At 40.8% G+C, this 27,110-nt stretch overlaps 1 protein-coding gene across 2 annotated transcripts in view; it reads left to right on the plus strand.

Annotated features, from left to right (window-relative positions):
• Positions 1 to 26,785, plus strand: part of tmem178bb (transmembrane protein 178Bb) — a 106,003-nt gene extending 79,218 nt beyond the window's left edge. For both annotated transcript variants that reach the window (XM_018697234.2, XM_018697235.2), the window contains exons 4-5: positions 23,028 to 23,165; positions 25,337 to 26,785. In XM_018697234.2, the coding sequence (XP_018552750.1) occupies positions 23,028 to 23,165; positions 25,337 to 25,587 (389 nt within the window). In that variant the 3' untranslated portion in view covers positions 25,588 to 26,785. The remainder of the gene's footprint in view (positions 1 to 23,027; positions 23,166 to 25,336) is intronic.
• The last annotated feature ends 325 nt before the right edge of the window (positions 26,786 to 27,110 follow it).

Here is a 27,110-nt window from a genome sequence, read left to right on the forward strand (position 1 = left end):
AAACAGCTTTCATTTGTTTAACATGAAGCTGTGACTCTGTCTGTCAAGCATATCAAGAGCCGACCTTTCTTCTCAATGGCAAACCAAACGTTGGGGTGAGAACACCGGTGATAAAGACAAACACAGTTGGTTTTTCTGTCGTTTACTGATGCTCAGAGGAAATCACTAATCATTCTGAATTCTGAGGAATCGATCGATTGCTCTGAATTCAGCATCATAATAACTAGAGCTGCTTTCAGAGTCCAACTCGAATTTCAAGTCTCTCAGACTCTCAAGTCAAGTCTGTCTGACAGGAGACAAGTCCAGGTCAGCTGTCCAGTCTCAGGTCTACAGATCTGGTACTCTCAGGACTACCAGGATAAACTTTGTATCAAATCATCCCCCAAACTGGATAAGGAAGCTGATCAACCTGGCCATAGAGATGAAGAAACAACAGGAAAACAGTGCGATCATAGTCCTCACCTCCTGATCTTATCTGCCACTGCTTCTGTAACAAGATGAAAATGAATGGAGACATAACGTATACAGACACCAGTTTACATCATAGCTGATATAAACTGGTGTCACAGAAAGAACATACTGAACGGTGTGAAGTGGAAATAGCTCCACTCTATGGGGCAGCTATGGCTCAGGAGGTGCCGTGGGTCAGCCAATAATCAGGAAGTCAGTGGTGCAATCACCAGTCTGTGTGCTGAAGTCTCCTCAGTCAAGATACTGAACCCTAGATTACCTCATTATGTACTAAAAACTTCTGATATTGAATTCAGTCTTGATCATCGGGTTCTCCTCTGTCCTCTTCTCTGATGGAAGACAATTGCTTCAGCTTTCTCCTTTCTCCATCATGCATTGTAATTAGATTACCTCTGTGCATGGTGGCGTGACATATGAGCACTAAGTCAAACAAAAAAACCTGACAGCCTAAGACACTGTCTGCTCTTTTCTGACAAGGTGGAGCTCGCTCTCCCTGCTCATATGAACCACATTCACACTAAGATTTACACTGTGTCCTGAACACTGTTTATTTGTTTACCTGCATATTCCAACATGGGTCATGTCACTTGGATGAACAAACAGTGTAACAATGCCCAAGCATCGAAATAGCAGCATATTTGCTGTCTCTACTCCTTTTAAGCTTCATTATTCACTGCATGCAACTGTAATTAAAGTTGGTTTAAAGTGAGTCAGTATATAGGGCAGATAAGAGGACGCTGTGTGTGGGTGTACACATGTACAATGAATGGAAGCATCACATAAGCCGTTTGCAGTGTCCCTGTTTATATACAGCCTATCTCAGTGCTGCGGAAAGACTGAGTGTCCAGCTTTAGAGCTGTGTGGCGTCAGGGTTTGTCAAGTTGGCTTCTCAGCACTGCTGCTTATCTCTTCTGTGCATGTGGGCTGCAGGGCCACTCCACAGTCTGAGAAACCAAGGTCATCTCTCTTCTCTCTCTCTCTCCCTCTCTCTCTCCCTGTCTGTCTCTCTCTCTCTCTCACTCTGGCTCCTGAGAATAGAAACATAGTCATCCTCAGATAGTGAAGCATGTGCTGACAAAGGAAAAGCTGCTGGATGCAGAGATAGAAAAGACAGAAAGTGTTGTTTGACATGTCAAGACTTCATGTCTTACCTCGGGTCACCTCAGTATGACTTTGATTTCCATGTAGAGAATAAAAAACTGAATCAAGCTTTATCCTGGAAAGGTAAACATTTCTAACCATTTCTACTTTAAAATGACTGTGTGTGTTCTGGAGAGAATTATCACCAACCCTCCACTTCCCCTCAGCCAACAGACAGTTATAATGTCTCTTCTGGTTTTACAGCTGCAGCTTCACTGTTCACTCTCAGTGCTCTCATCAACCTGCTTCCAGCAGCTCTGATAAGCCCTCTGCACTCTACCTTCAGCAGCAAACAGCACGCAGACACTGTCTGAAACCTGCTTGTGAACCAGGTGGAGCATTTAGCATCTAAAGAGCCAGATAGCACCTGTCGTTGCTCTGTGTCTGCTGAACGTGTATACACACAGCTGTTTGCTATCGCAGTCGTCATATCAACTTCGTAAGGTGATAAGGTGTTGTGTTTACACCTTGTTCCTCTGAACAACAAGCAGCCAAAACATGAATTCATGCTGCTTAAAGGTTTTAAAGCTAAAGTTTCCCTCTGCAAAACTGGACAATGTTTTAGGTTGAGTTGAGTCTACAGAGCTACAAGTTTCACTGAAGCATAAAACCAGCTGAGGAGACATTTTCACTACAACCTAGAAGAAATTATGTGAAACTGAAAGTTCTGTATTTTACGTCATATTTCATTAAATCTGATTTACATTATGTTTAGACCTGGAAATTTGATTACACAATTTGGTTGAAAAACTGATGCGGGATGTTATCCTTTAGACTGACAAAACAAATGAATTAGAAATGTAAATCTATTTTTGAAACATGATTATGTTAGTAAGTATCAAGGAACTCTAACTTATATTATAGTAAATATTTTTATATATTTTTATACATGACTTTAGTGACTCATGACTCAGTTGTCTAAATGTGTTTTAGGCTGGAATTTACTTCATATTTTTTATAAGCACTAAAATAAAATGAATCTTTTCATAAATGTTGCAGCACAGAGCAGCAGGTGCCAATGAATGTTGTCGACTATGCAGTCAGCCAGCTGAGCACTGCGTAATCGTTGGCATGGCTGCAGGAGAATGTGAGGAATGATGGGTATTTAACACATGGAATATGTGTTTCTCAGCTGTCTGTCAGCCTGCTGCTACCCACAGCTTCACCAGCCTCCATCTCTCAGTCACCTGCCATACAGCTCCATCACAGGGTGGAGCTGCAGTAGATGCTTAGAGGATACTTAGTTTTGTCCATTATTTTAACAAACCAAATTAAAAAAAGAGGAATTTAAAAAGAGGAGAAAGAGTTCTCAGCATGAATGTTAAGTTGATTTCAGACAGGAGCTAAATGGGTGGGAGTGTCTCCATCAAAAGCAGAGTCTTTTACACTCTCTTTTCTCGAGCCATCCCACTCCTATCAGCTCTCTCCATCTGCCTTCTCCTCCCACAGTTTTCCTCTGGCTCTCGCCCTCTCTGCTTCTGTCTCTCTGCTTTTGGAAAGAGATAACTTCCTCTCTGGAGATACTGTATAAGAAGCAGTTATAGCCAAAGCTGGAGCTGAAAATCTCCAGACACTAAGTCCTGGAGAGAACCCAGCAGGTCTGTTCACTCTGAGTCAGTGCGAGTTTGAACTGTGTCTGTAACATATGCATACATGCAGGAGAAACTGAAATCATTCAGACCTAGTTTGAAATTCAGTGACAATGCAAAGTGAATACTTCTCTGTGTTGGCTTAAGTAGGAATATTTAGTACTTAAGAATGCTGGCAGTTTATACCTCTGTCAGTGAGTATTTAGGTCTTTCATTCACTTTCTTTTACTTCCATTGTGGACAACAGAAGGACAACAGTTGATTGAAGACTGTCACAGCACAGAGATCACACACACTGCTCAGGTTAAGAGTGTGTGTGTAAAACAGAACACAGTGAGTTTTGGTTTCATTCAGATGTACTAACGTATTAACGCTTACATTCATTCATTCATTACCTATGCCATTTATCCATGAAGGGTTGCGGGAGGGGGCTGGACCCTATCTCAGCGTCCTGCCTAATATGCATGTCTTTGGACTGTGGGAGGAAGCCAGAGTACCTGCATAGAACCCGTGCAGGCACAGGGAGTACATCCTCAGGCAAACCAGGGCTCGAACCCGCCCTTCTTGCTGTGAGGTGACAGTGCTAACCACTGCACCACCGTGCCGCCCAACAGTGCTTATCTGACTCTTTGTATGATCAGAATTTGATCCTGCTTCTCACCAGCTGGAGGAGAACTTTCATAGGGATGAATGAATGGCGCACTAGCTTTGAATGCAGTATCCAACTCTCCTTTAAGGTCTTTGTCATTTCAGTTTATAATATCTTTTAGTGGAGCATACAGTATCACCAAACGCATTTGCAATGAATCAGATAACCACAAACTGCCAACAGTGAACCTGGAGTGTCAAGGGCAGTTGCCAACTTTACCTGGTTCACAGTCCAGCCTTTTAAAAATATTAGCTGTATTAATAGTATTTCTAAAGTTAATTGATTGTAATATCCTCTGCGGCAATATCATTATTGTACAGCCTTTCAGTTTAGAAATATGTTCATGTCAAAGACAGATTTCACCTGTGACATGTCAGTGATGCTTTCATGTTTACTATTATTATTTTATGTCACACAATAATCAATAATACAATTGTACTTGTGTCCTTGAACATATCAAGGACCATAGGCAGTGTGATGGTAACAACCAGTTCCATCCGTAACATCATCAGTTCATCTGCCCTGGAGCTCAGAGGGAAAGTGTATTTTCTTTGCCCTCTGTCGCCTCAGTCTACCTCTCACAACTTAAGAAGTAATTACTTTCACCATCTTCCACTGTTACTCCTCTGCCTTCACTCCTGTTAGCTCCAGCTGGTCATTTATTAAGATAAAATCTCTGAATATTCCAGACATCCTTCAGTGACCAGATGAGCAGCAGAAACTCTCAGTAACTGTACTGTGTGTATGTATGTGTGTGTGTGTGTGTTCTCATTCTTTCTTTTTTTTTTTCTTCATTCTTTATTTTCTGGTGAACAGCAGGACAACAATCCAGTGTCAGCATGGTTTGTGTTTAGATACTCTTGTGATTGACACTATGATCACTTATGAACAGGAACATGAACTCATGAATTGCAGTCTTACATGGACTCTCTCAGTGCCCAATGACAGAAGGACTTTTAGCAGCCAACACTGAGGTGAACCTGTACAGAGATCCACCCACAGGAAGTAAGGAGACCTCCTAGTGGGGAGAAAATAACAGCTCTTCACTGCTCACATCCTCTGCCTGACGCAGAATGGTTGCAGATAGATATGTCCCTTTTTCATGGCAAATGGAGTGGTCTGTGAGAACATATAATCCAAATCATGCTCTGTGTCCAGGGTGACCGTCCAATGCTGAATTGTAACCAAATGACAGAAGGTGCTGGTCTCTTTCCTGTCTGTTGCCTACTTTTTCTGTTGATGTAGTTTGATGTTGTGTAGGAACCACAGTTTGACATGTCTCCTCAGCCCAGGGCTGTCATAGATTTCAAGCCTTTAACATATGCAGCCATGGACAACCTGTCTGAAGGATGAGCACCTCTCTCTCTCTCTCTCTCTCTCTCTCTCTCTCTCTCTCTCTCTCTCCCTCTGACTGTAATATGAGTGTCCTCCCTCACTGTAGTTCTGTCCTACAGTCCTCTCAGACACAGTGAGTTATGAAATACACTGATCAGCCATAACATTAAAACGATTGACAGGTGAAGGGAATAATATTGGTCATCTTGTCACAATAGAATGTTCTGCAGTTTTCGTCTAGATGGTAATTTGACATGTACCACCCACCTAAACATTGCTGTAGGGGTGGGTGTTTGGTCTGTCAAAGTAACATGTCAAAATAACACTGAGATAAATGCTAGAACCTAAGGCTTCTCAGGAGAATAATGAAATAATCAATGCTATTCTCTTCACACGTCAGTGGTCATGATGTAATGGCTGATGAGTGTAGGTTCCCTCTGAAGCAATGCCACATCTCTACACTGTCAGTGGCAATGCAGGGTGTAGTGTATCCTCCAACAATATTTATTAATGCAGTGCTCATGGTGATCCTTGCTGATCATTGTGAGACTATCCCTCACCTCTCCTCTAGTCCACATTAGTTCAGCATCTCCTCCTCTTGACCAACAATTTTTCTAAAACAAATTATTTAATGTAGATCTCCTGTGTATATCCTGAGACCTCCAGAGGATAAACAGTGATTTTTTTGTGGCCAGCTGTTCTTTGTCTGAACGCTGCCAGTAGATGCTTTTCAGCCTTCAGTATTTATGTTCTACTTAGGCCTCGTTTACATCTACTTTAGCCAAATGATTCTGTGGTGTGTGGTTATCTCTTGACATTTCATGGAACTGTGACATTGTTGCAAACATGGATGTGCTCAAATGGACATTGAAATCATTTTTGACTTTGTTTCACCTTTTGCAAAAAGATACATGAATGTTTTTTTTAACGAAGGGAGGAATGTGTGAGTTAACCAGAACCATCATGTCATTCCCTCTTTCTATTCCTGTCTCTGCTTAAGCTCTCAGCTCCGCACATCCCCTCTAAATGAGCGACACGCTCATTTACATGCTAAGAGCGTCTAGAACTAGAGATATTAATGGCTAAGAGCTTTTAGTATCTCTCTCCTCAAATTCTGCCTTTCACTGTTTTCACTGCCTCTCCCTCTCTCCTGTCTCCTGTTTTGCCTTTGAATCATTCGAGCAGCTTTCAGGGGCCAGGCTGGAGCGTCGCTCGCTTAACAACTTGGCATCGGTACTGGAAAGATTAAGAAAATCTTCTCTCAAAAATGCTGATTCACACAAGTCCTGTTTTATCAGCAGTGCCAGTGTAGTGGCCCGTCAAAGGGACGCACAACAGCCATTAAGACGGCGCCACACAAAACCAATGCTTTAATGATGGTATGCAGTGATTGGCTGTCATTGCCTCTGCTCCATCTGCAGTGTGCTGTCCTCTCCTTAGAAAGACAGTCATTTGCATATCAGCACAGCTGTTTTCTTTCTCTGTTTTACAATCATCACATACTTTGATACTTTGTGATATGAATTCCTTTAGCAGAGGCTGCTGATTCTCATCTCTTTATCCTCTGACTATAGTTCCTGACCTCGATTAATACAGTTTTTGTCACCCATGAAAGCTGGCGATGTTGATCTGTTGTTGCCATATAATTAACTGCGTCCCCTTCTTCCTCCCAGAGGAATATTTCTTTTCTCAAAAACTTTGGTTCAAACACCTTTCTGAAAATTGGGTCAAATAAATTCTGATCCTTGGAGGAGGTAGGGAGGTTTATATATATGTTACATTTTTACAAGAGAGAGGTCAATGCCAGTGGCACAGTGCTGCAGTGGTTAGCACTGTCTCCTCACAGCTAGAAGGTTATGGGTGTGAACCCTGGTTCTCCAGGGGCTTTTCTGTGTGGAGTTTGCTTCCTGTGCCTATGTGGGTTCTCTACTGTTCTCCAGCTCCGCCCCCCACAGTCTAAAACATGCAGGTTAATTGGTGACTCTAATTGTCCATAGGTGTGAATGTGAGTGCGAATGGTTGTTTTCTCTATATGTTGGCCTGTGATGGACTGGTGACCTGTCCAGGGTGTACCCCGTCTCTCGCCAAATGCCAGCCCCCCCCCCCCCCCCCCATGACCCTTAAGGATAGGTGGCAAAGATAATGGATGGATTACACCTCAGAGAGCTGTTTGGTGGGAGATTCAAAATCTGACATCAGTTTATTGGAAGATTACTGATACCCTGTGATGACACTGTGATCACATACAGTCCTGACACCCTGCTCTTCTCCTTGAGACTGTTTCCACTGGCTGTGTGTAAAAACAGAAAAGAGAAACACACAGAGAGCACAGAAGTGGCAGAGTCATGGGAGTTTTTGCTCCTCTGTTGTTGAACAGAAAGAATGTATTCCCTCTTGTTCAGCTCTTAGACCACATTCTGGACTGTTGTTATTGTTGTGATGAGGTTTTATTGCATTATGGTGCTGGTTTAATTTTTATCTGTCATATCGGAGGTGCATCAGAGCTCCATCTCTTGTTGTCATTGAGACACTGATGGACAGCTGATAAGAACGCCATTGTAGTAACATTCCCATATGCCAGCTATCATGTCACCATCTGTGTTCAGTACATGCCTCACCGAGATAGGTGATTGACAGCTGGTGGCCCCTTCAGGGCCAACTTGGGGCTCAGGGTGTCATCTTGTCTCCCATCGTTCCAGCACCCGGCCTGTTCTTCAGGAGACGGCTGTCAGTTATAATTCCCCATCCGTTCTCTGCCCTCCCCTCCCTCTGTATGTGCTTAGCTAACTCCCTCGGGCCTCTGACTCAACCTGCAGGGGTACTCACACTCCCTCTGACTGACACACTATGAAATTACGCATATGGCCCCCACTCCAGAGGAAGGCTTCACTACGGTGCCACAAAAAGCCACAGGGTATTGCGAGGGCTTCCTCAGCAAATAGCACATATGTTTAAAGACATTAACTCTCCTCTCGCTGCTGCCAACTCATCCCCATCACACCCACATTCTCCCCCCTTCCTGTTATCTTGCATAATTTGATTTTCCCACTCCATTGTTTTCTCCCCAGTGGCAGTTGACATGGGGTAATGAAATTAAGCTCAATATCTTGAGCTGTGGCTGCAGGCAGCCTCTGTGACAGGGCCACATGCTTACAGCAGCAAAACTTCAGCAAATCCCAGTCTCGCTGAAACCAACTCTCCCTCCATCAGAAATGTTTAATCACTCTCAGATCCCCAAAACACATGTGCACATAATGTGAACCTTAACAGCCAGTCAGACCTGAAGCCTTGAACCTGAGGTAATTGCACTAGTGAGTACTATACAAATACAGATTTTGGGTAGTGAAGACTTGATAATTGATGAAGTCTGCTACATTGACCTAGATCTTGTCTGTGTGTCACACTGTAAATGCAAATACCCTTTTCTTATTTTCTTTTGATCCCAGCTGTAATTGCACCCTGTCTGATCACAATGCATGTAGCTATTGATCTATTATGGATAAGTGTATTAACATATAGTCTGACCATCACCTCTTTGCCCACTGTTCCCTGCCCTTCACTCTGGGTCAGTTTTACCACCTCACACCTGTTCTGAGTGTCAGTAAACTCATCATATCCTAGAATACTAATAAACACTGCCATTACAGTAAACTTTGAACTGAGGACTTGAAGGATGTTTTCAACACTACGTAACTGACAGAAATGATGGACAGAACTTTGAAACTACAGACCAAAGTTGAGCAGTTCATTCTTGATCTTGTGAACAGTAGTTTGGCAAAATAATCTTCTAGGGTTTCTCAGTCATCATTAGTGAATTGAGTTATTGGCTCAGAAGACAAGTTGTAAAAGGCTTGTTTTGTCTTTGATGGATAGAAATTCTCACTGCACAACCACAAACTGATACTACTGAAATATTTTGGGCTAATCATCACTTTATCATCACTATATGTATGTATATGTGTGATGTGTTATCAACTGAGTGTTGAGCCCCACATACTTTTTTTAATGTAGGTTGTTTTTTTCTAATAGTACCATTGCAAAACTGCTGTTGCACAAGGCCATGCCAAAGCATTTGCTAGTGACTGGTTCATTTATATGTCAAAGACCTTTCCTGGTGGTTGGTGCTTCCGCACGCTGTCATGCAGACTCCCTGCTGATGGATGAAAGTCTGCTTACATTTTGACTTTTGCAAGTCATTGGAAAGTAGAGCTCTCACTGCTGGGTTAAAGACAGATGTCTGACAGTATTACCCCTTCTATTTTTTCCATTTTGTTAAGTTGCAGTATAATGGTGAATACACTCAATGCCATAGTAAAGGGTCTGAATACTTACATCAATGTGGTATTTCAGTTTTTCTTTTTTTTTATGTATATATTTTTTGGGGGGGGGGCACGCAGTAAAGGTCTGACCAAACCGGGACTCGATCTGGGGACCAGCTGCTTAGGGCACTTAAGCCCATGTGGTACGTGCTCCAACCATTCGGCTATGGGGGGGCCCCACAGTTTTTCCTTTTTGATAGTTATATCAGCATAAGGCTGCAATAAAAAATGTGTAAGAGGTTAAGGGCTCTGAACACTGTATGCACTGCATAATTATGTACATAAAAATGACTTCTTCATCTCTCACCCCAACCAACAGAAAGTGTCATGTTTGAGAGACTTCTGGGTCTGCACCCATCTACTTGAACTCAGTCACACAAGCCACTGTGCTCCTTCGTCATCTGGCATCACCATCCCTGCACACAAGGCGTTCTCATTTCAGACCGTGCTGGTTTATGGTTTACTGATGGTGGAACCAGCTCCCAAATACTATCAGAGCAGCAGCTTTAACAGTGTCTGAAGACTCATCTATTCTGAGAGCACCTCCTCTCCTAACACTCCCAGATTTAGTACTTAGTACAAGTTTCCTACTGCACTCAAGCGTTAGTGTTGTTCCTCACTTGTAAGTAGCTCTGTCCTGCCTCACGCTGTCCAGTGCCCTCCATTGTCATCACCTCTGTACCTCCATCACAGTAGGTTTTGTGGTCTGTCATTTTAGTGATGAGACTCAGTTGTAAAGTTTACAGTCTGTCACACTGTTGCTCCTGCATCGCTCTGTGTGTGAACTGTGAGGCAGCTACCAAAAATGTGCAACAAGTTGTCAGCTGACATTTTGTTGAATCAGGGTCTTCCCAACAGATGCATCGAGTCGTTGACTTTTAAGGGGCAGCTCTAGTAATGATAAAAGATGCTGTCTCTGACTTGTTTTTGGCAGAGCAGCCTGATGGCACATTAAGGAAAGGCAGACAGAACAGCTGATTTAGACTTCCAGAGAAAACTTTACTTTCAGTTTCAGCTAGCCTTTGTATTGAATTATATTAAAAACAGAGATGAAGCTCATAAAATCATCTCTCCTTTCATCCAGCTGCTCCATTACTTTTGCTGTCTACAGTCTTTTGTCATGCACATACATACATAAAAAGCTAATTAGATACCTGGTTGCCTGTATACATGGCAGAGAAATCCGTGCAGGTTTCTCTAATCCCCTACCCCAATTACAAAGACCAGGTGTCCTGTTTACATGACATTTAAGAAATCAACTTACTAGACAAAAAAGAAGTGCACTGAAAATATAAATAAACGCACTAAATAAATAATTCAAGTAGGAGTAGATGAAGTAGATGTGCCAAAAAGTAAACTGGCCCATGTCACAGACTGAAGATCCACAGTTCACTGTTCACTGAAAATATGCTCCAGAGTTCCAACACTACACATTCACTACACAACAGTGTGGAGGAGTATCCAAGGCAGCGAACTGCTGATTAACAGGCAACCACTGAGCCGTTACAGACAAGACATTTTCCTCTCCATCTATCTGACTGAGAAAATAACATTTCCACACAGACACGAAAAACCATTTCCCTTTTATGAAATAATGTTTCAATGGGCCATTGGTCCTGGAGCAGAGAACGTAATTAAAAGGGAATTGCAGCACAGAGCTGAACAATGGAACCTATTAAGCAGCAGAGAAAAGCGGACAGACAGCAGCCTGTCATTTGCTGATACAGTAAACAAATGAGCACAGTTTTTATCCACAGTTATTCACAGCCCTGCATCAACAATCAGGAGGCTTCACTGTGAAGACAGTGGTTGTTCTGATCATCTGCGTCTCTTACTCTCCAATCTCTCTTTTTTCAATTACAGTCAGGACATTTTTTGTTCTACTCAACATTTCATTATTTCACTCATTTATATCTAGTTCCGCTGCCTCTCTCAGAACAACTCCAACGACTTAAAACCAGCAGAAGAAGAATGACATGTGATTTCACTAAAGGAGCATTAACTGGTCTCAGAAACCAAGATAATTTGAACAAATCTGTTGCCAAATTAATGGCAGTCAGGAGGCGGGGTAGGTACAGAGGTTTATTTCATGCACTTCACTGTTAAACAAGACACAGTGAAGTTAAAAGAAAAAATGTTTTACCCGCAGGTGTACTCTCTGTTTCTCTCTTTCTCTTCTCTTCTGTCTTCAGCTTTCTTCTCTCTCCCTCTCTCTCTCACACTCATCCTTGTTGAAATGATTCCAAAAAGTTACTGTGACTTCCTTGTTGCTAAATTCAGTTGTTAGCTGTTGTGCAAATTTTCATGCCCCCACCACCCCAAATCCCCAAGTCTATTTGTATACACTTGAAAGCTACATGAAGACGTTAATAAAGCATGTGTACATGTATTTATGTACACATATTTCATTATTGTATGTACACATATTTTTTATTATTATATTTGAGTAGCAATTCATATGAACATCCCGAACACACTGTCTACAGTTCATTGTGCCAGTCAGATTAACAATCAAAGATGTGACCTCCACTGACACCCAGAAATTTTCTTCAGGATAAAACTGGTGTTATTGTTGGGTTTTCTTGTTCCCAACACATCCAATGAAATACAATTCAAAAAAGAAGATGTATAAGACTGTTACAATCATCTCAATCTAACAGGCTAAACATATATCAGAGGATAGATCTAAGGTAAACAGTGGAACTGTGATGAGATGGCTACATCCTTTTGTTTTGAACCATCCATTCCATCAACATAAACTTTGTTTTGTGTTTAGTGCTAATGAGCGCATGTTAGCATTTTCTCTGTGAGAATATTATCATGTATTTGCCACTGTGTATCTGTGCAAGTATCACTTCACAGAATTAGCTGGAGACTCTAATTCATGTTTAATTTTGACGCAAATCCTCTGTAACACCTGCCCAACTGTAAACTACTTTGAGAAGAAGGTAAAGGTATAAGTTTGAATGTGAGCCTAACAAGCAGCAGCACATCTCAGATACCATCCAGGTGATACTGAGCACAGCTCACAGAGCCTGCTGTTAAAAGGAATCTATGCAGAAATGCATGTGTAATGTCTACATAATGTCAGCTCTGAGTACAAACCTACATCAAGACTGAGACAACATAGAAAGTGATATGTTCATGCTTGTATGAAGAGTAGCAATCCAACTGCATCCACTTGTCCTGGTTGTCTTAACAGTATCCAGTGCATGGTTACTATAGTTACAGATAATTGGAGGTCTGTTATGGGATGCAAACTTGTGCATCAAAGTCAGATGTGTCACCACCCCGACCTCCACAGCGTTACTTTGCAGCTCACTACATGAAGGAAATACTGCCTCCCTACACTGGCACTGGATATAAATTGTAAGGTGTTGGAATTATCCAACATGGACAGAATTCCTGTAGGGATATTGATCCATGGGCTCAGGTAAAACAACATGCATCTTCTTGTCAACAACTTCATTTAATGCAAAAAAAGGACCAATATGTCATTATGTACATGAGCATTGCATTAAAATTCTCAATACACTGATAGTGACTTCTCTGGTTTTCTCCCTGTATTCTCACTTCAGAGAATACTAGCATAATACACATGCACAGTGTAACCTAGGGTATACCCATCACTCATGCTTTTCAAACATCCAGGGAGGTGAAGTGTAGTTGAATGCAGGGGCATGGATGATGTCTGACAGCTCCAAGCTCCAGCCAATGCACAGGCCTGTGTGCCGTGTCTGCTGAGATCCAGTGTATCTAGGATCCACAGACCAAGACAGTCAAGGCTGACAGCTGCAGACATGCATCAAACTGTGCATAAACAAGAGCTAACCTTTATGCAGATGCAGCAGATCAGCTGCTGTATCAGAGTCAGTTGTCAGAAGACATGCTGTGGAAGTGAGTTTGAGTTCACAGTGCCAGACTGAACATCTGACTTTCCATTCATGTACTGTTAGTGATGCCACAGTGCCACAGTGGAGCAGCACTGGATGGACACTCAGGCTCCTAGACTGGCCAACAGCTGTCACTGCACAGGTGCAACAGTCTGTTTAGTAGTAGGATATTGGTCTCACTGTATCTATCTGTCTTAGCAGTCCAGCCAAGATATCCTTTCATGCATTGATTCTTTTTAACAAAAATATGTTTGCATCACTGAAAAAACTTGTGTGCTACCCTTTCTCTCTTTATTTTTGGAATAGATAATTCCATCTTCACTGTAGTCTCTGCTACACACAATTCCCACTTTGTGAGAGTGTGGTAAAAATGACACAGTGTAGACAAAACAACCAGGAAATACTGTTGCTGCTGCATCAAGGACATGATCCATCACTTGTTTCCCACCTTAGAGACTCCTGTTTGTATTTGATGATGAGCCCTGCCAAGGGCATCAAGTTCTTGCTGAACTTGGATCTCTACAGCGGTGGTCAATTGCTTTACCTTTGTGTGAAACTCAGTCAGTGTGCTACTCTGATGGACTTCAGTAACTATACATGGTTCTGGCTGAATTGTTAATTTAAATTATCTAAAATTACCTCTGTGTAGGTTCTTAGTCATCCAGGTCATGGTAGTCTTAACTGCTTAAGTTGGAGGCAACTTGACTTATTTTTGGTTTCTTGAAGACATTCCTTTGAGGACAATAATGTCTACATTTTGGATAGAGAGGACAGATGGTTTTAGAGAGGACTGAAAGATCTATGTCCACCTGGAACATCCATCTTTACACAGAGGTGGTGGCCCACAACACCAACTATCAGCCACCTATAACACGGTCTTGAGATTGAAATGACTTAACCCCCATTCACACCTGGATCCATGTGACCCTAACGACCTTGGACTCCCCAACCAGTTTTTAGAACTGAGGAAGCCTTTCAGATGAGAGGTGAAACATGAAGAAGTCCAATTGCCTTCAACTTAAGACTATCTAAAACTACATTGTGAGCTTGTGCCTGTTGTACCTTTCAGTACAGAATCATGTCTCTCTTGTATGTCTACCTCTGAACTTGCACAACTCATCCCTGTGGAATCGGGGGACTTTTTGCTCTGTCAAACACATATGAGACCCAACTCAGATGGTCTGAAAGTCAGATAGTCCTAAGGATCACTATTTTAACAACCGCATTAAAAGCTCCATCACAGTACCAGACTGTAAACAAGGAGGTGGAGGGGATGATGGACTTGATTAAATACACTGTGGTGTCTCTGCCAGCCCTTCTACAGAACTCCCAGCTGAAACAATGGCTCTATGCAGATTACCAACAGTGACTAGGTCAACAAAGGTGATTGTGCAAAGTGCCACAGAAACTACTCCAAGCCATGGCAGAAAATCATGTGGTCCTACATTAAACAGGAGAAAGCCCCAAAGGGATAACTTTACTATTTATATCTGTTTGACCAACACATCGTCAGCCAGGTTCCAGATCCCCGAAACAATGCCCGTTCCTGGTGTTCTGGTCATTGATAGCTGGTTTCCTGGTTGGAGAAACAACCAAACCAATCAAAGCATTGTACAGATTAAGCATGGGAAACTTAATCCCCCTTTGTCAAAGTGAGTATCACTTGCAAACCACTCCTACATTTCAGTTACAGTAAAGAGAATTCTTATTCACTTGTCTAACCAACAAGGAAAGTCTATGCTTCACTATGGGGGCGAAGGAGGACTTTGGGTAATGAAATGTATAGAGACAACATCTGTGTCATTGTTATTTCTTTTAACTGTGACCATTCCACAATATTAACTGCATTTTTCATTTTATACCCATGACACCAGAGGTCTTCTAACCTTAAGGAGGTTATTTTAATCCAAACCACATTTTTTTTTCCAAAATCTAAGCAAGTAGTTTTTGTGCTTGAACTTAACCAAACTGTGAATGCTCCATAAGTTTAACCACATGTTTATTATTGTGGACTGTTGTGTGTATTATTCAGCAAAGTTGCTACCCCTCTCTCAGTGGATCATGTATTAAAGTCCTTCAAACATGTTTGGTAAAATGATAAAATAATAATGATGAACACACAAGGACAGCACATCTGAATCCCTTGTTAAAAGTTTTCCCACCTCTGCATTGTTTTTCATCTGTTGAGCAGCTACAGAGCCAGGAGCGTGTTAGACTTAATAAGGACATCTCAGAGGACAGGCCTAAAAGGGAATTCAGTACATTTAGCACTTACCAGCAGAACTCATTTGGTCAGAGAGCAGAGGAAGAAAACTAAAAAAGTTTGCACCGGCAGAGAAAGTGCTTGCACTAAATCCCATTCACAGGTCACAGAAATTTCTGTGAGAATAGACCATTCATGGTCCCAAGGCAAGTAGGTGTTGCTGTATATGAGCTAAGGCAACTGACATAATTACCTTCTTAAATTCTTAAAAACTTGGAGTGTGCAATTTATGAGGGAACTAGAAGACTGTCCCTGGTATACTTTGTCAAATTCCCAACTTTGTACCAAAGTTAAAATTCTCTGAACAGCAACAGCTCCACACAGTTGCTTTGATCCTCAATGACTACACCAGCTTAATTAGATTTGTACATAAATAATTTGAAAGATATTCTTACATTAATTATTCTATTAATAATTATGACATTATTATTTTTTGTACTGTCAGTTCTAACAAAAGAATCAATTTCACTTGTATAGACATTATATATCATTTAGTCCACGTTAATATTGTGATAATACAGTTAGAATAACTGACCAAGCACCAAGCATATGATTCTACAGACTTTGTGTCAGCACAGAATTTGGCAAGAAAAGTGCATCCTATTAAAGTCTGCTGTTGGCTTTCCTCCCAGTCACTGACTGACTGACAGCCCAGCCAGTGTGCCTGTCATTCTGTCTTTCCTTCTTGTGTGTTACTGCATGTCAGAGAAGTGCTGACATCAATCCTTAGAAACCTTTAGCCCAAAACACCCTGCATCTTATTTATTGTCTACAGCTGCAGTCAGTATATCCAGTCTAGATCACAAGTATTTGGATAGTTACACATTTCTTTGTTCTTCAGGCTCTGAGCTTTACATCAGCTTAGCACAAAAACTGGAAACATCAGGAGACCCTCCAACAGCTCCTGTCTGCTTTACATGTTGTGGTCCCCACTACTTTGGTTCAGAGTAAAGTGACATTTTGGGAATTCAAATAATAACAATTATCAAATGTGTCAGCAGGACAGGATGAACATGATAAGCATTACCTGCTAAACATCAGCATATTAACATTGTCATCTTGAGCATGTTAGCATGCTGAGATGTCAGAGTTATATGTTGTATCTTATCTATCTGTTTTCATTTGTTTTTATATTAGTAATTTATATATTATTAATTTTATTGTCTTCTAAGACCTGGTGTGCTAGTTTGCTAATACTCTAGCAATACTATTAGCAACAAATGTCTTCTTCTCTGTCTTTTTGCTCTCTCGTGCTTGTCCATTGGCCTTGGCTACATGTGTTCATGCAGGAGAGGAATGGCAATGCCGTCAAATCACAGGACACTGTTACCCTGGAGGCACTTCTTCTAGAGTACACCACAAGGGGTTTTACTCCATATTTGTCCTCTTTAATGCTTAAACTCATGGAGTCCCACAGTGACCTGCAGGGTCTGGCTCTTGACAGAGAATATAATGAGAACTGATCTGACCTGGCAGAAAGACCGTCAGGGTGCACAGCAAGGGGAAAATATGGCTCAAAGTGAAGCAGCAACTCCCCCTGACCTACATCAGTGTCAGCTTGCTTTTAGCCCCTTTTTTAAAACATATGATTCACAGACAGGTTTATCTTATTTTTAACTGTTTTTTTGACTCTTGTGTATCAGTACATATAAGTGGAATTAATGAATGAAAAAACAATGGGAAAACATCTACCTCAGAGGAGCAGAGGATAAGATAAGATTTTATTTATCCCACATGTGGGAAATTTATTCGTTACAGCAGAGAGAACAAAATAAGAGTGAAGAATAGACAAAAGATAAAAAATATAATATAATATAAGAGAGGCACAGATGGATAAAAATTGGAAGTGCAGAAGAGCAGCATAAAAACTCTGTAATAAACATAAATGTGCAGTTTGTATTACAGAAAAAAAGGTGCTCAACAAATGTCATTGCTATTTGCCAGTTAGATTAGTTGATGTCTATATACAAATCTGATATTTTTGCCTGAGAGTAGTGTAGGAGGAAAGGTCAGGGAGGTCACTGAAAATATTGGGATTTGTTCCCTGGGGATCATGATTATACACATCATTCTACCCAGGATATGGATCATACAAATACAGAACATGAAGTCTGGAACAGCATAGTTTATTGAGGAAAAGAAGTAATGGAGATGGATTGTATTTATATATTCACAGACACATTCATACAACGCATACATATTTATATCATTTCATTTTGACCAGCTAAAACAGTTTGGGTTAAAGGTTACTTTGTTGAAATATTATGTATGTTGATCTTGTGGCTACACCCCATCAGCAATGACAGCAGGCATTCTGTCAGATATACAAAGGAAATTAGTGCTTCAGTATCAGTGGTACAATATCTTTAGTAAATATAACCATACTCAACTGCAGTTAAAAGTACTGCATTTATTATTGTGCATAAAACCATCATTGCAGCTTACTGGGCTGCCACATTCAAAACATGCATTTAAATCCAGAGGACACAAACCACTCCACTGACCACTCCCACCCACCTCACAGAGCTAAAGCTACACTGCTCAAGCATCTTTCTATATTTTACTTTATTAAACTGGGTGCACGTAAGTCATGTTTTGGACACACTCATCTCTTTTCAAATTACAGGTCAAAATGAGAGTAACAGATGTAACTACAGTTTTCTAAATTGTGGATGACCTCCAGAGACAATATGTGATATCCTACCTTGTTTTCAACCATCCATTTTAGAGAGAATAAAATAGAACTCTCCACTCTGCCAACAGCTGATTTTGTTTTTCTAGAGGGCAGGACCACTGGGAATATACTACTGAGGATATACTTGCAATAGAAGCAGTTGACGGTGTGACTGTTCATATCATTTCCTCGTCACAAATTAGTGTAAAGTTACTCTAAGTAAACATACAGTAAATAATCACTTATATTAGTATCACAGTCTGTAAATAATAATAGCTGAAGTTAACTAACTGTAACTGTAAAGACTGTAAAGTGTAGAAGTACAAGTACCAAAAAATATACCCAAGTAAAATACAAATCCTTCAACATTGCTCTTAAGAAAAGTTCTTTACTTATTATATACCTATACTACTGCCAGTGTCCCCAGTGTGAATCTAAACACAAGGTTCTAACCTGCACGGACAGTGTCAAATATTCTGATGCTGATAAGCACAGTGCTGTAAAACAGATCAATATTGAAATGAATGAAAAAAACAAAATGCTGAATTTCTATCTATAGTTCAGACTCTTCAGTGATGTATGAACTACATATTTTAAGAGTGAGAAAGAGTGAAAAATATAGACCTTTGATTACAGTAAAGGTAAATGTTCCCACATAACCATCTATTCAACATTCACACCTTCACTTTCCACTGCAATTTGAATGTCAAACCACCGCCTACTTCCTACCATTTCTCCACTAATGCTTCACAGGCAGGAAGACAGATCTCTGTCCTTTTCATGCTCACAGCAGGCTGTCCGGGTTCAACACATCACACTACTGTAAAAACATTTCCTCACAGGCTGCTTATACAAGTATTGTCAGCTGTGATTCTTATGTCATTGATCATTGTCATAGCATCACCACAGACCTCCTGAGACACAGCAGCTCAACATATTCAGGTTTTACATTTTTTGAGTTACAGGAAAACACATTCTCCAGTTTGTCTGCCAATTTAGACCAGTTTAACCAATGCAGTGTAAACTGTCTCATCATGGTGTGTTTTAACAGTCAGAGACCTGATTACCTCTAAGCTTGATAACACAGCATAGTGTTAGTTCAGAAGTCACTCAGCTCATATAATCATGCCAACACTGTTTGCTGCTGCAGCCTCTCTCTATTGTTGATTTTATTGATAATTATTGATTCATAGGATTTATAGGAATTGATAAATATGGATTTAAATGTTGACTGACTTCATTTGGCTGACATCAAAGCAGCTCTAATTAATATTTCTATATTATCGATGACTGTGTGTAATGTAAAAGGGATCACTCAATTCCCCATTGTAATACGTCAAAAATTAACTAATGCAGCTTTAAACATAGATTATATTACTGTTTGTACCTTTTGCACCTTATGTTCAATCTTCATCTCTCAGATGTAACATTGGAAGTTCTTTATTTATGAGAAAATCAAAAATCTCTGTACCTTCTAAAAGTTATAGAGTTGATCAGATCTAATCTAAAACTAGAAACATGTTTTATGACTGAAATGTTAGTGTTAAGTTCATAAACTATCAGATTAATATTGTCATAAGATGTCTGTATATGAGAGTAAAAAGCTCATGTGTTCTCCTTGACTGTTGATCTGGAGAAATGAATAGATTTATTTAGAAGCAGGGAACAGTTGATGTCCATTACAGTGGATGTACAACATGAGAGGTGTTTTGTCCTTTGTTGTTCTTCATTCATGCTCTCAGGCCAAATGTTTTGACCTTTCTCGCACCACCACATGGTGGTGCGAGAAAGGTCCTCCGCCCAAGCCTTGTGCCAGCCCCCAGCCTCCTCCCTTCTCTTTCCTCCTCCCCCATCTTCCTCCTGGCAGAGCTCTCACCCATGACATTCTAATCTACTTGTGGAAGGGGAGTCAGGGTTTTGCTTGGAGCTCTTCATCTTCCTCACTCCTTCTCATATTTCAGCTGCTCTCTGCAGCTAATCGCTGTCATTGTCATTACCCTCCTGCAGAGCACACTGCTGTCGTTGTGGCAGAACCTGGTCTTATCCACTCTCTTTTTCTTCTGTTTATTAGCCCTCAGAGTGCCGGCTCTGCACTATGGACCAAATTTACAGAACTGCAGTAATATAAGGGATGGCAAAGACACATTTAAATAGTCTGACTTCAAGTATCTCCTATCAATAAGCAGTTTTTCTTTCCAAAACTAAAGGATTAGGGATCAACTGAAGGTCAGCGAGGAGACCAAGAACCCAGCAATCGCTGTAACAGACCTTCAGAAGTTCTCGGCAGAGATGGAGAACCTGTCAGAAGGCCATTCATCTCAGCAGCCTCAATCAATCAGGTCTTTATGGAAGAGCAGCTGGATGGAAGCCACTTTGAGTAAAATGCACATGACAACCTGTTTGGAGTTTGTCATATAAAAGCATAAAATTCTCTGGTCGCATGAGACAAAAGTGAAACCCTCTGCACAGAATACTGTTCCTCACCTGGCTAATAGTGAAGTATGGTGGTGGCAGCATCATGGTTCTGAGTGTAGATTGATGGGCCAAATGGGAATTATCCATTTACAATTAAATCTAAAGCACTACACAGTGTGCAAAACGTGGAGGGGTCTGAATACTTATACTGCCACAATAAGTATATATGCATTGCAACTTATAGCTGAAATATTGAAATTCCTCCATATGAATGTAGACAAATATTCTTGAGCAGGCAGCAGTCAACAAACTATTAAAGAGTCTGTCATATATAAAAATCATGGATGTGATAATCATCTTGCATTTTTCATGCTTCTGTTTACAGGTTTAACTATATTGCCAATAAACTGAGTCTGAATACAAAGCTGTGGAGAGCTACAGTAAATCAAAATCCATACAGTCTGCTTGAAGACATAATGTGTTTACTATTAAAACATCAGTGCTGAACAATCTGCAGGTCCTCATCAAACTTTATTCCTTCTCTCACCAAGAGCTGTGTCCAGTGGTGGAAAGCAACACCACTGTTAATTCTTGTTTTGCTCCTATTTCTATCACTTCTTTTCCTCTCCTGAAGTTAGCATGCTAACCAGCTAGCCTGTCCTGTCTTGTAGCACAACTTGGCAATAGTGAGCCACTGTAGTGTTTTTCTCACAAAAAAAGTGTATGCATTAGATACAAACAGGTGAGTCAAAAAAGTTGTTTTTAATTATTTTTATTTGATTTGCCCTCACATACACAATGCATTACCTCTCCACATGTGGTTTAACTCCAACCAGCAATGCAGAGATGTTATGGCTTTATACAGTGAAACCTGCTGTTATCAGTGTTTTTGTATGGACAATAGATCACATTACTTTATGTGATATGAAAGGGGCTGCCCACTGAAAATGATCACCCAACATAGACAAATGACAATGACCTTGAGAAGAGACTCACTGTGAATAATGTGGTCATACTAAATGCTGGGCAGCATTCATGCATTTTGCATTAATTCAAACTGTTATGGTAGTTTTTTATCTAACATTTACAAGTAATACTATACGCGTATTTTATAACATTTTACACAGCAGTACAACAGAAAGCAGGGGAAAACACTACTTATTTTTGAAAGCAGCAATAGTAGTTACACAGGACACTGCATTCAAGTGTGAAAATTATGAGAGACAGAGGAGAGAGAGGGGGGGAAAGGTTATCATAGCTTGTAAAATGCAGTGCAGTAATAATTGTCCTGGTCTAAAAACCTTTCAACTTTAGAGCAACCCATAATATCAGACATTTGTGCTGGGAGCAGTTCTCACACTCACAAATAATGTAAAACTGCCCTGTGATTAATCCATGACAACAGTAGTTACTGCGAGAGATCAATGATAATGTTATGTAGACTGCAGACATCCACAGCTAATTAGCTGTTTCTGTGTAGACTGAACTTGGCTGTCTTTGTTCAGCCTCTGACCTGCCGCCCATCAGCAACATAATGAGCATGAAACACAAACTGGTGGAAACTTGGTTCTTCTTGGTTGTTTTGATTCAGGGACACTTAAAACTCATCAGAAACACTGAAATACATCCAGAATGTTGGCGTATGATTAAAAAACTCTTAATTATTGGCTAACACATTTGGCATATCAACTTAAAAAGGTGACAGTATGTTAGATGTTTGTTTTCAGTTTGTTCTGCTGCCACCAACTGCTTCAAAAGATTACTTATTGCAGTTTTACTTTTTACATGATGTCATACTGTGTTTATGGCAGAACACATGCCTTAATGCTCACTGAGGTGGATGCAGAACTGTATGAGAAGTCACATTAGAATGAACATTTTGACAGTGCCTGCATCAGGTGTTTCAGTGCCAGTAGTGAGTGAGAGTTTTTGATATGCTGAAGTATCGATATCTGTACAGCTTTTATTAGAACCTGACCAGTGTGCCAGGTCCTGTAATGGTCTTATGGAAGCTCTATTTTGTTGTGTTCCTGTTTGAAAGAAGTGTAAGAATGTACATTTCAGAAGGGCCGGTCATCAACATCAAACTAAATGAAGCACTGAAAGTACTGTTATGGCTTCTCTCCTTTTCCCACTGATCCCTATCATGTTTAAACATCTCGTCTGACTTGTCATCTCTCAGACAGAATGAACATGTGTATGTCATGTTTTCTCTCCTCACAGGTCACTGTCAACTTGTTCTAGTGATGTTTAGCCTCTCTCCAACTTTGTTTCCTCAGACTTACGGCGGATGACGGCAGGTTTCATGGGCATGGCGGTGGCTATCATCCTGTTCGGTTGGATCATCGGTGTGCTTGGCTGCTGCTGGGACCGAGGCCTCATGCAGTATGTGGCCGGTCTCCTCTTCCTCATGGGAGGTGAGTCACACATACACATACACACACACACACACACACACACACACACACACACACACACATCTTTGACATTGACATCATGCATTCCTAAGCCCCTTCCTAACCTTAATCATCACAACTGAGTGCCTGAACACTAAGTGAACATTTAAACTTGTGGGGTCCAGCATTTTAGTCCCCATGCAAACTGTCAGACCCCACTAGTGTATTGGGTTCCTATACATTAGCTTTGTGTTTATTTAGTTCTTTCCCAGGTGGTAATGGACTTCCATAAATCAGCCCCAAACATTTTACTTCTTTATGATTGTACACATATTATTGGGATGTGCCATCCAGACGTGGTAGAAGTAATTTCAACAGTTGTCTGCAAAATGATTTTTAAAAAAATTTGTGCGTTTTTTGATTCCTTTCAAGTTCATGTCTGGGTACACGTACAAAAACACACATTTAATTCTCAGTAATGAAGACAAGACAATAGTTTGTTTAATCTGTACACAAAAAAATCGGTTTGAGCTCGGTTTGATGTCAGGGAGCTGTGCACAGTCACTGGTTTTGTCCCATTTCCAGACTCCATACTAATTCTTCTGGGCATTTTTAATTCATTTTTTCAATGGGTAATGGGGAGGAATGATGGGAAATGAGTGCAACAGAGATGCAGCACTGGTCCCTGGCTGGTCTCTAGTGATGTTATGGTTCATGGTCATGGTTTAAGCCACAAACTATGTATGAATTCTTAGCAGGTTTTAAATATGTAGTGAAAAAGCAGAAAAATGAAATACACTCAAAACAGTCAATGTGCAGATTAAAAACAACTATTTTCCGACAGTGCACTGGACTCCCTCTGGGTCATAATCAAAGCCATTGATGTCACTAGGTTCATTAGTGCCCCTGGCAGTTGTAATGACAGTCATCAGAGTCGTTGGGGTCACATGAGGTCAACTAAATAGCAATGTTTATATATGAGTGGTGATTTAGACTGATGAAAGTGGAGTATATGAGTGTGCATATCCAGGCACTGCACCCTCAAGCACACATACAGACACACAACCCTATGTGTCCCACTTTCTGGCAGTGGACAATCAGTAGTAACTTCATACACACACACACACACACACATACACTGCTCAGCTCAGCTCTTGCTAGGCACTAGACAACTGCACACTCAATTATGATCAGCCTTGGATTACTGCTGTGCCTTACAGTAGTATAATGAACAGGCAATTAAAAAGTCAATTATGTTGCTCAGTAATAAAGGAAAGAAACAGGCTGGGTCAGTCTGTAGCAGCCAAATCACAGCAAAGCAGCCCACAGGGTCACAGAGCTCCTAAAATGAGGCTAAATACAGTCTGCATTACCAACTGTCTCTACTAAGCACAATCCAAAATAAAAGATTCGTTCAGATGACACAAAATGAACAGAATATTTTTTTTTAATTTAGATGCTTTGGTAGCCAATCAACTTAAGTAATGGCATCTGATGAGAACACACAGGCTTTTCCAATCAACAAGAGAATGATGGAGGCATTACCAGAAACCCAGATGAGCTTGGTTAGTCCACCATTGCTGTTGGTTTTTCTCTCTCTCCCTCTGATGTCTGCCCTTTGATTGGCTCATAATTTATAAGAGCAGCCTTCCTTAAGCTTGGCAACTAGTCCAAAATGACAAGTGTCCCCCCTGTGACAGTGATACGGGTTAGTTTCATGCATTCTCTGACCTTTAAGATTAGAAAAGCATGGTGGTCTGGGTTAAATATGCAATGCTGACTTAAAAACACAAGATGGAACGTGTTGACTTCAATATTTAACCAAAACTACCGCCTGTCCCTAACCATTACCAAGTGTTGTAGTAGTTTAAACCTAACAATTCATGGCCTGTATGCCCATCCATCCTGATTGAACTGAATTCTCTGCAGTACAGGAATAATTTTTGATGGGATAAAATATTGCCAGAACATAATCCAAGCAACAATTACATTTCTACATAATTCAAACAAAGCTGGCAAATCAAATTACACTTGACATGGTTGGATATTGTCAGGGTGTGACCTGGCATACAGACCAATCAATAGCATATGTCAGAATTGTTACAAAATTGGATTTGGGGTTTGGTTGCCCTTTTGATGTGACAGAGGTTTGGTGTATTTCTCTTCTTCAATGTCTTGTTCTGTTGTTTCAGGGACCTTCTGCATAATTTCCCTATGTACCTGTGTTGCCGGCATCAACTTTGAGCTGTCTCGTTATCCACGGTATCTGTATGGCCTGCCTGATGACATTGGCCATGGCTATGGCTGGTCCATGTTCTGCGCCTGGGGAGGCCTCGGCCTCACCCTCATTGCTGGTTTCTTCTGCACCCTGGCTCCCTCCGTCCAGCCGATACCCCGATCAACCTGCCCCAAGTCCCGACAAGAGAATGGCACCGTCTGCTAAAGCTGGCGGCCATTAGAAGACCAACTAAACCCACAGAACGACAACAAAGAAACAGAAAAAACTGCTCCATATGCTCATCCATCCACTCATCTCAAGTCTCTCCTGGTTCCAGATTTTTTTTTATTTGTGTGTGTGTTTTAAAATGGGTGTCTTGATGATCTGCTATATTGAAGAAAAAACAGAAAAAAACTGAAGAACTAAAGAAATATTATCAAAATTTTTGAAGTTGTGCTTGTTTTGTTGTTGTGGAACAGACAATGAAATGGACCATGACCGAAAAAGGTTGTAAAGGAAATATGCGAAGACACTGAAAGACTTAATTTTGGATAGTGAGTGGTTGTAGCAAGAGAGGGGCTCTGAATCTCTAAAGGTGATGGATAATTGTATTCAATCTGTGAACTGCTTATAGCTTATATTAACTGGTCCACTGTGATTGTGGAGAACTGAATGAATCAGCAGTATTGGAGAGAACAGTCAGACTGTTATAATGAAGTAAAGATCCTGTGGAAGTTTCTCATGGACCAGTCTTCTTGGAGCCTCCTGTGGCATAATTCATAAAGAACTTGACCAAACATGAAACCATGTAACTTCCTGGGCTGGAATCGTGTTTTGTGGCCATCTATTAACTTTCAGTATTCCAGCTTCTGAGGTCCCTCCTACATGGGACATGTGAGCAGCAAAGAGATCCAGGACCTCCACTGTTGTACATTGTTGTACAGAATATTCCAGAGAAGTGACAACCAGGAACTGTCATGTCGGACCATTTTCATTCTTGTGTAGGTGCATTCCATTCTGTCTGATGATCCCATTAGCCATTTAGCATTTTATACATGCATTCCTCTTTTATTCAAAGTGTATTTTCCTTTTTACTGAACCTTTCATGTTGTGAACAAACTGTTAACTGAGCATATGTTCAGAGTTTGACTTTTTCCCATCCTAGTCATAGAGGTAAATGTGTGAGTATGAATGTGTGTATGCATGGGAAAGGGTTATTTTGCGGTCTCTAAAGAAGAAAAAGTTGTAAAAAATGATCATAATGACAAAGTGGAGCCTTGCCTTGGGAATGTATAAAGGCAGGAGCTTTGATGAATAGACAGATGTAATGGGAAGATGCAGTGTCCTGTTTAACCCAAATGACTTCTGCCTTGTCATATTTTCTGGAGATTCCCAGACATGGCAGATAAAGAGTCGATGTAAGGGTGGGGGTGGGGGTGGGGGGGGCAGCATGTTCATCTCTGTACTCTGCTGCTGCCCTGAGCAACTGTGGAAAGCTTAAGTAATGGCACCTGATGATGAGAACACACTCTGGCTTTTCTTCCCACAAATCTGTCAAGCTCCACACTTTCTCAGAGTACATGGCTTTTTCTATAACTCATATTTTCTTCACAAACAGCTGAGAAATGGCAGGACTTTCTACAGATCCTCCTCTCTCTAACCACTGTCCCTTAAGGTTAAGGTTAAAAACGATGTCACTTTACTCAGTCAAAAGATGTCTACACTGAATAAGAAAAACTAAACTAACT

Source organism: Lates calcarifer, linkage group LG18 (genome assembly GCF_001640805.2).
Source record: "Lates calcarifer isolate ASB-BC8 linkage group LG18, TLL_Latcal_v3, whole genome shotgun sequence".
NCBI lineage: Eukaryota > Metazoa > Chordata > Actinopteri > Centropomidae > Lates > Lates calcarifer.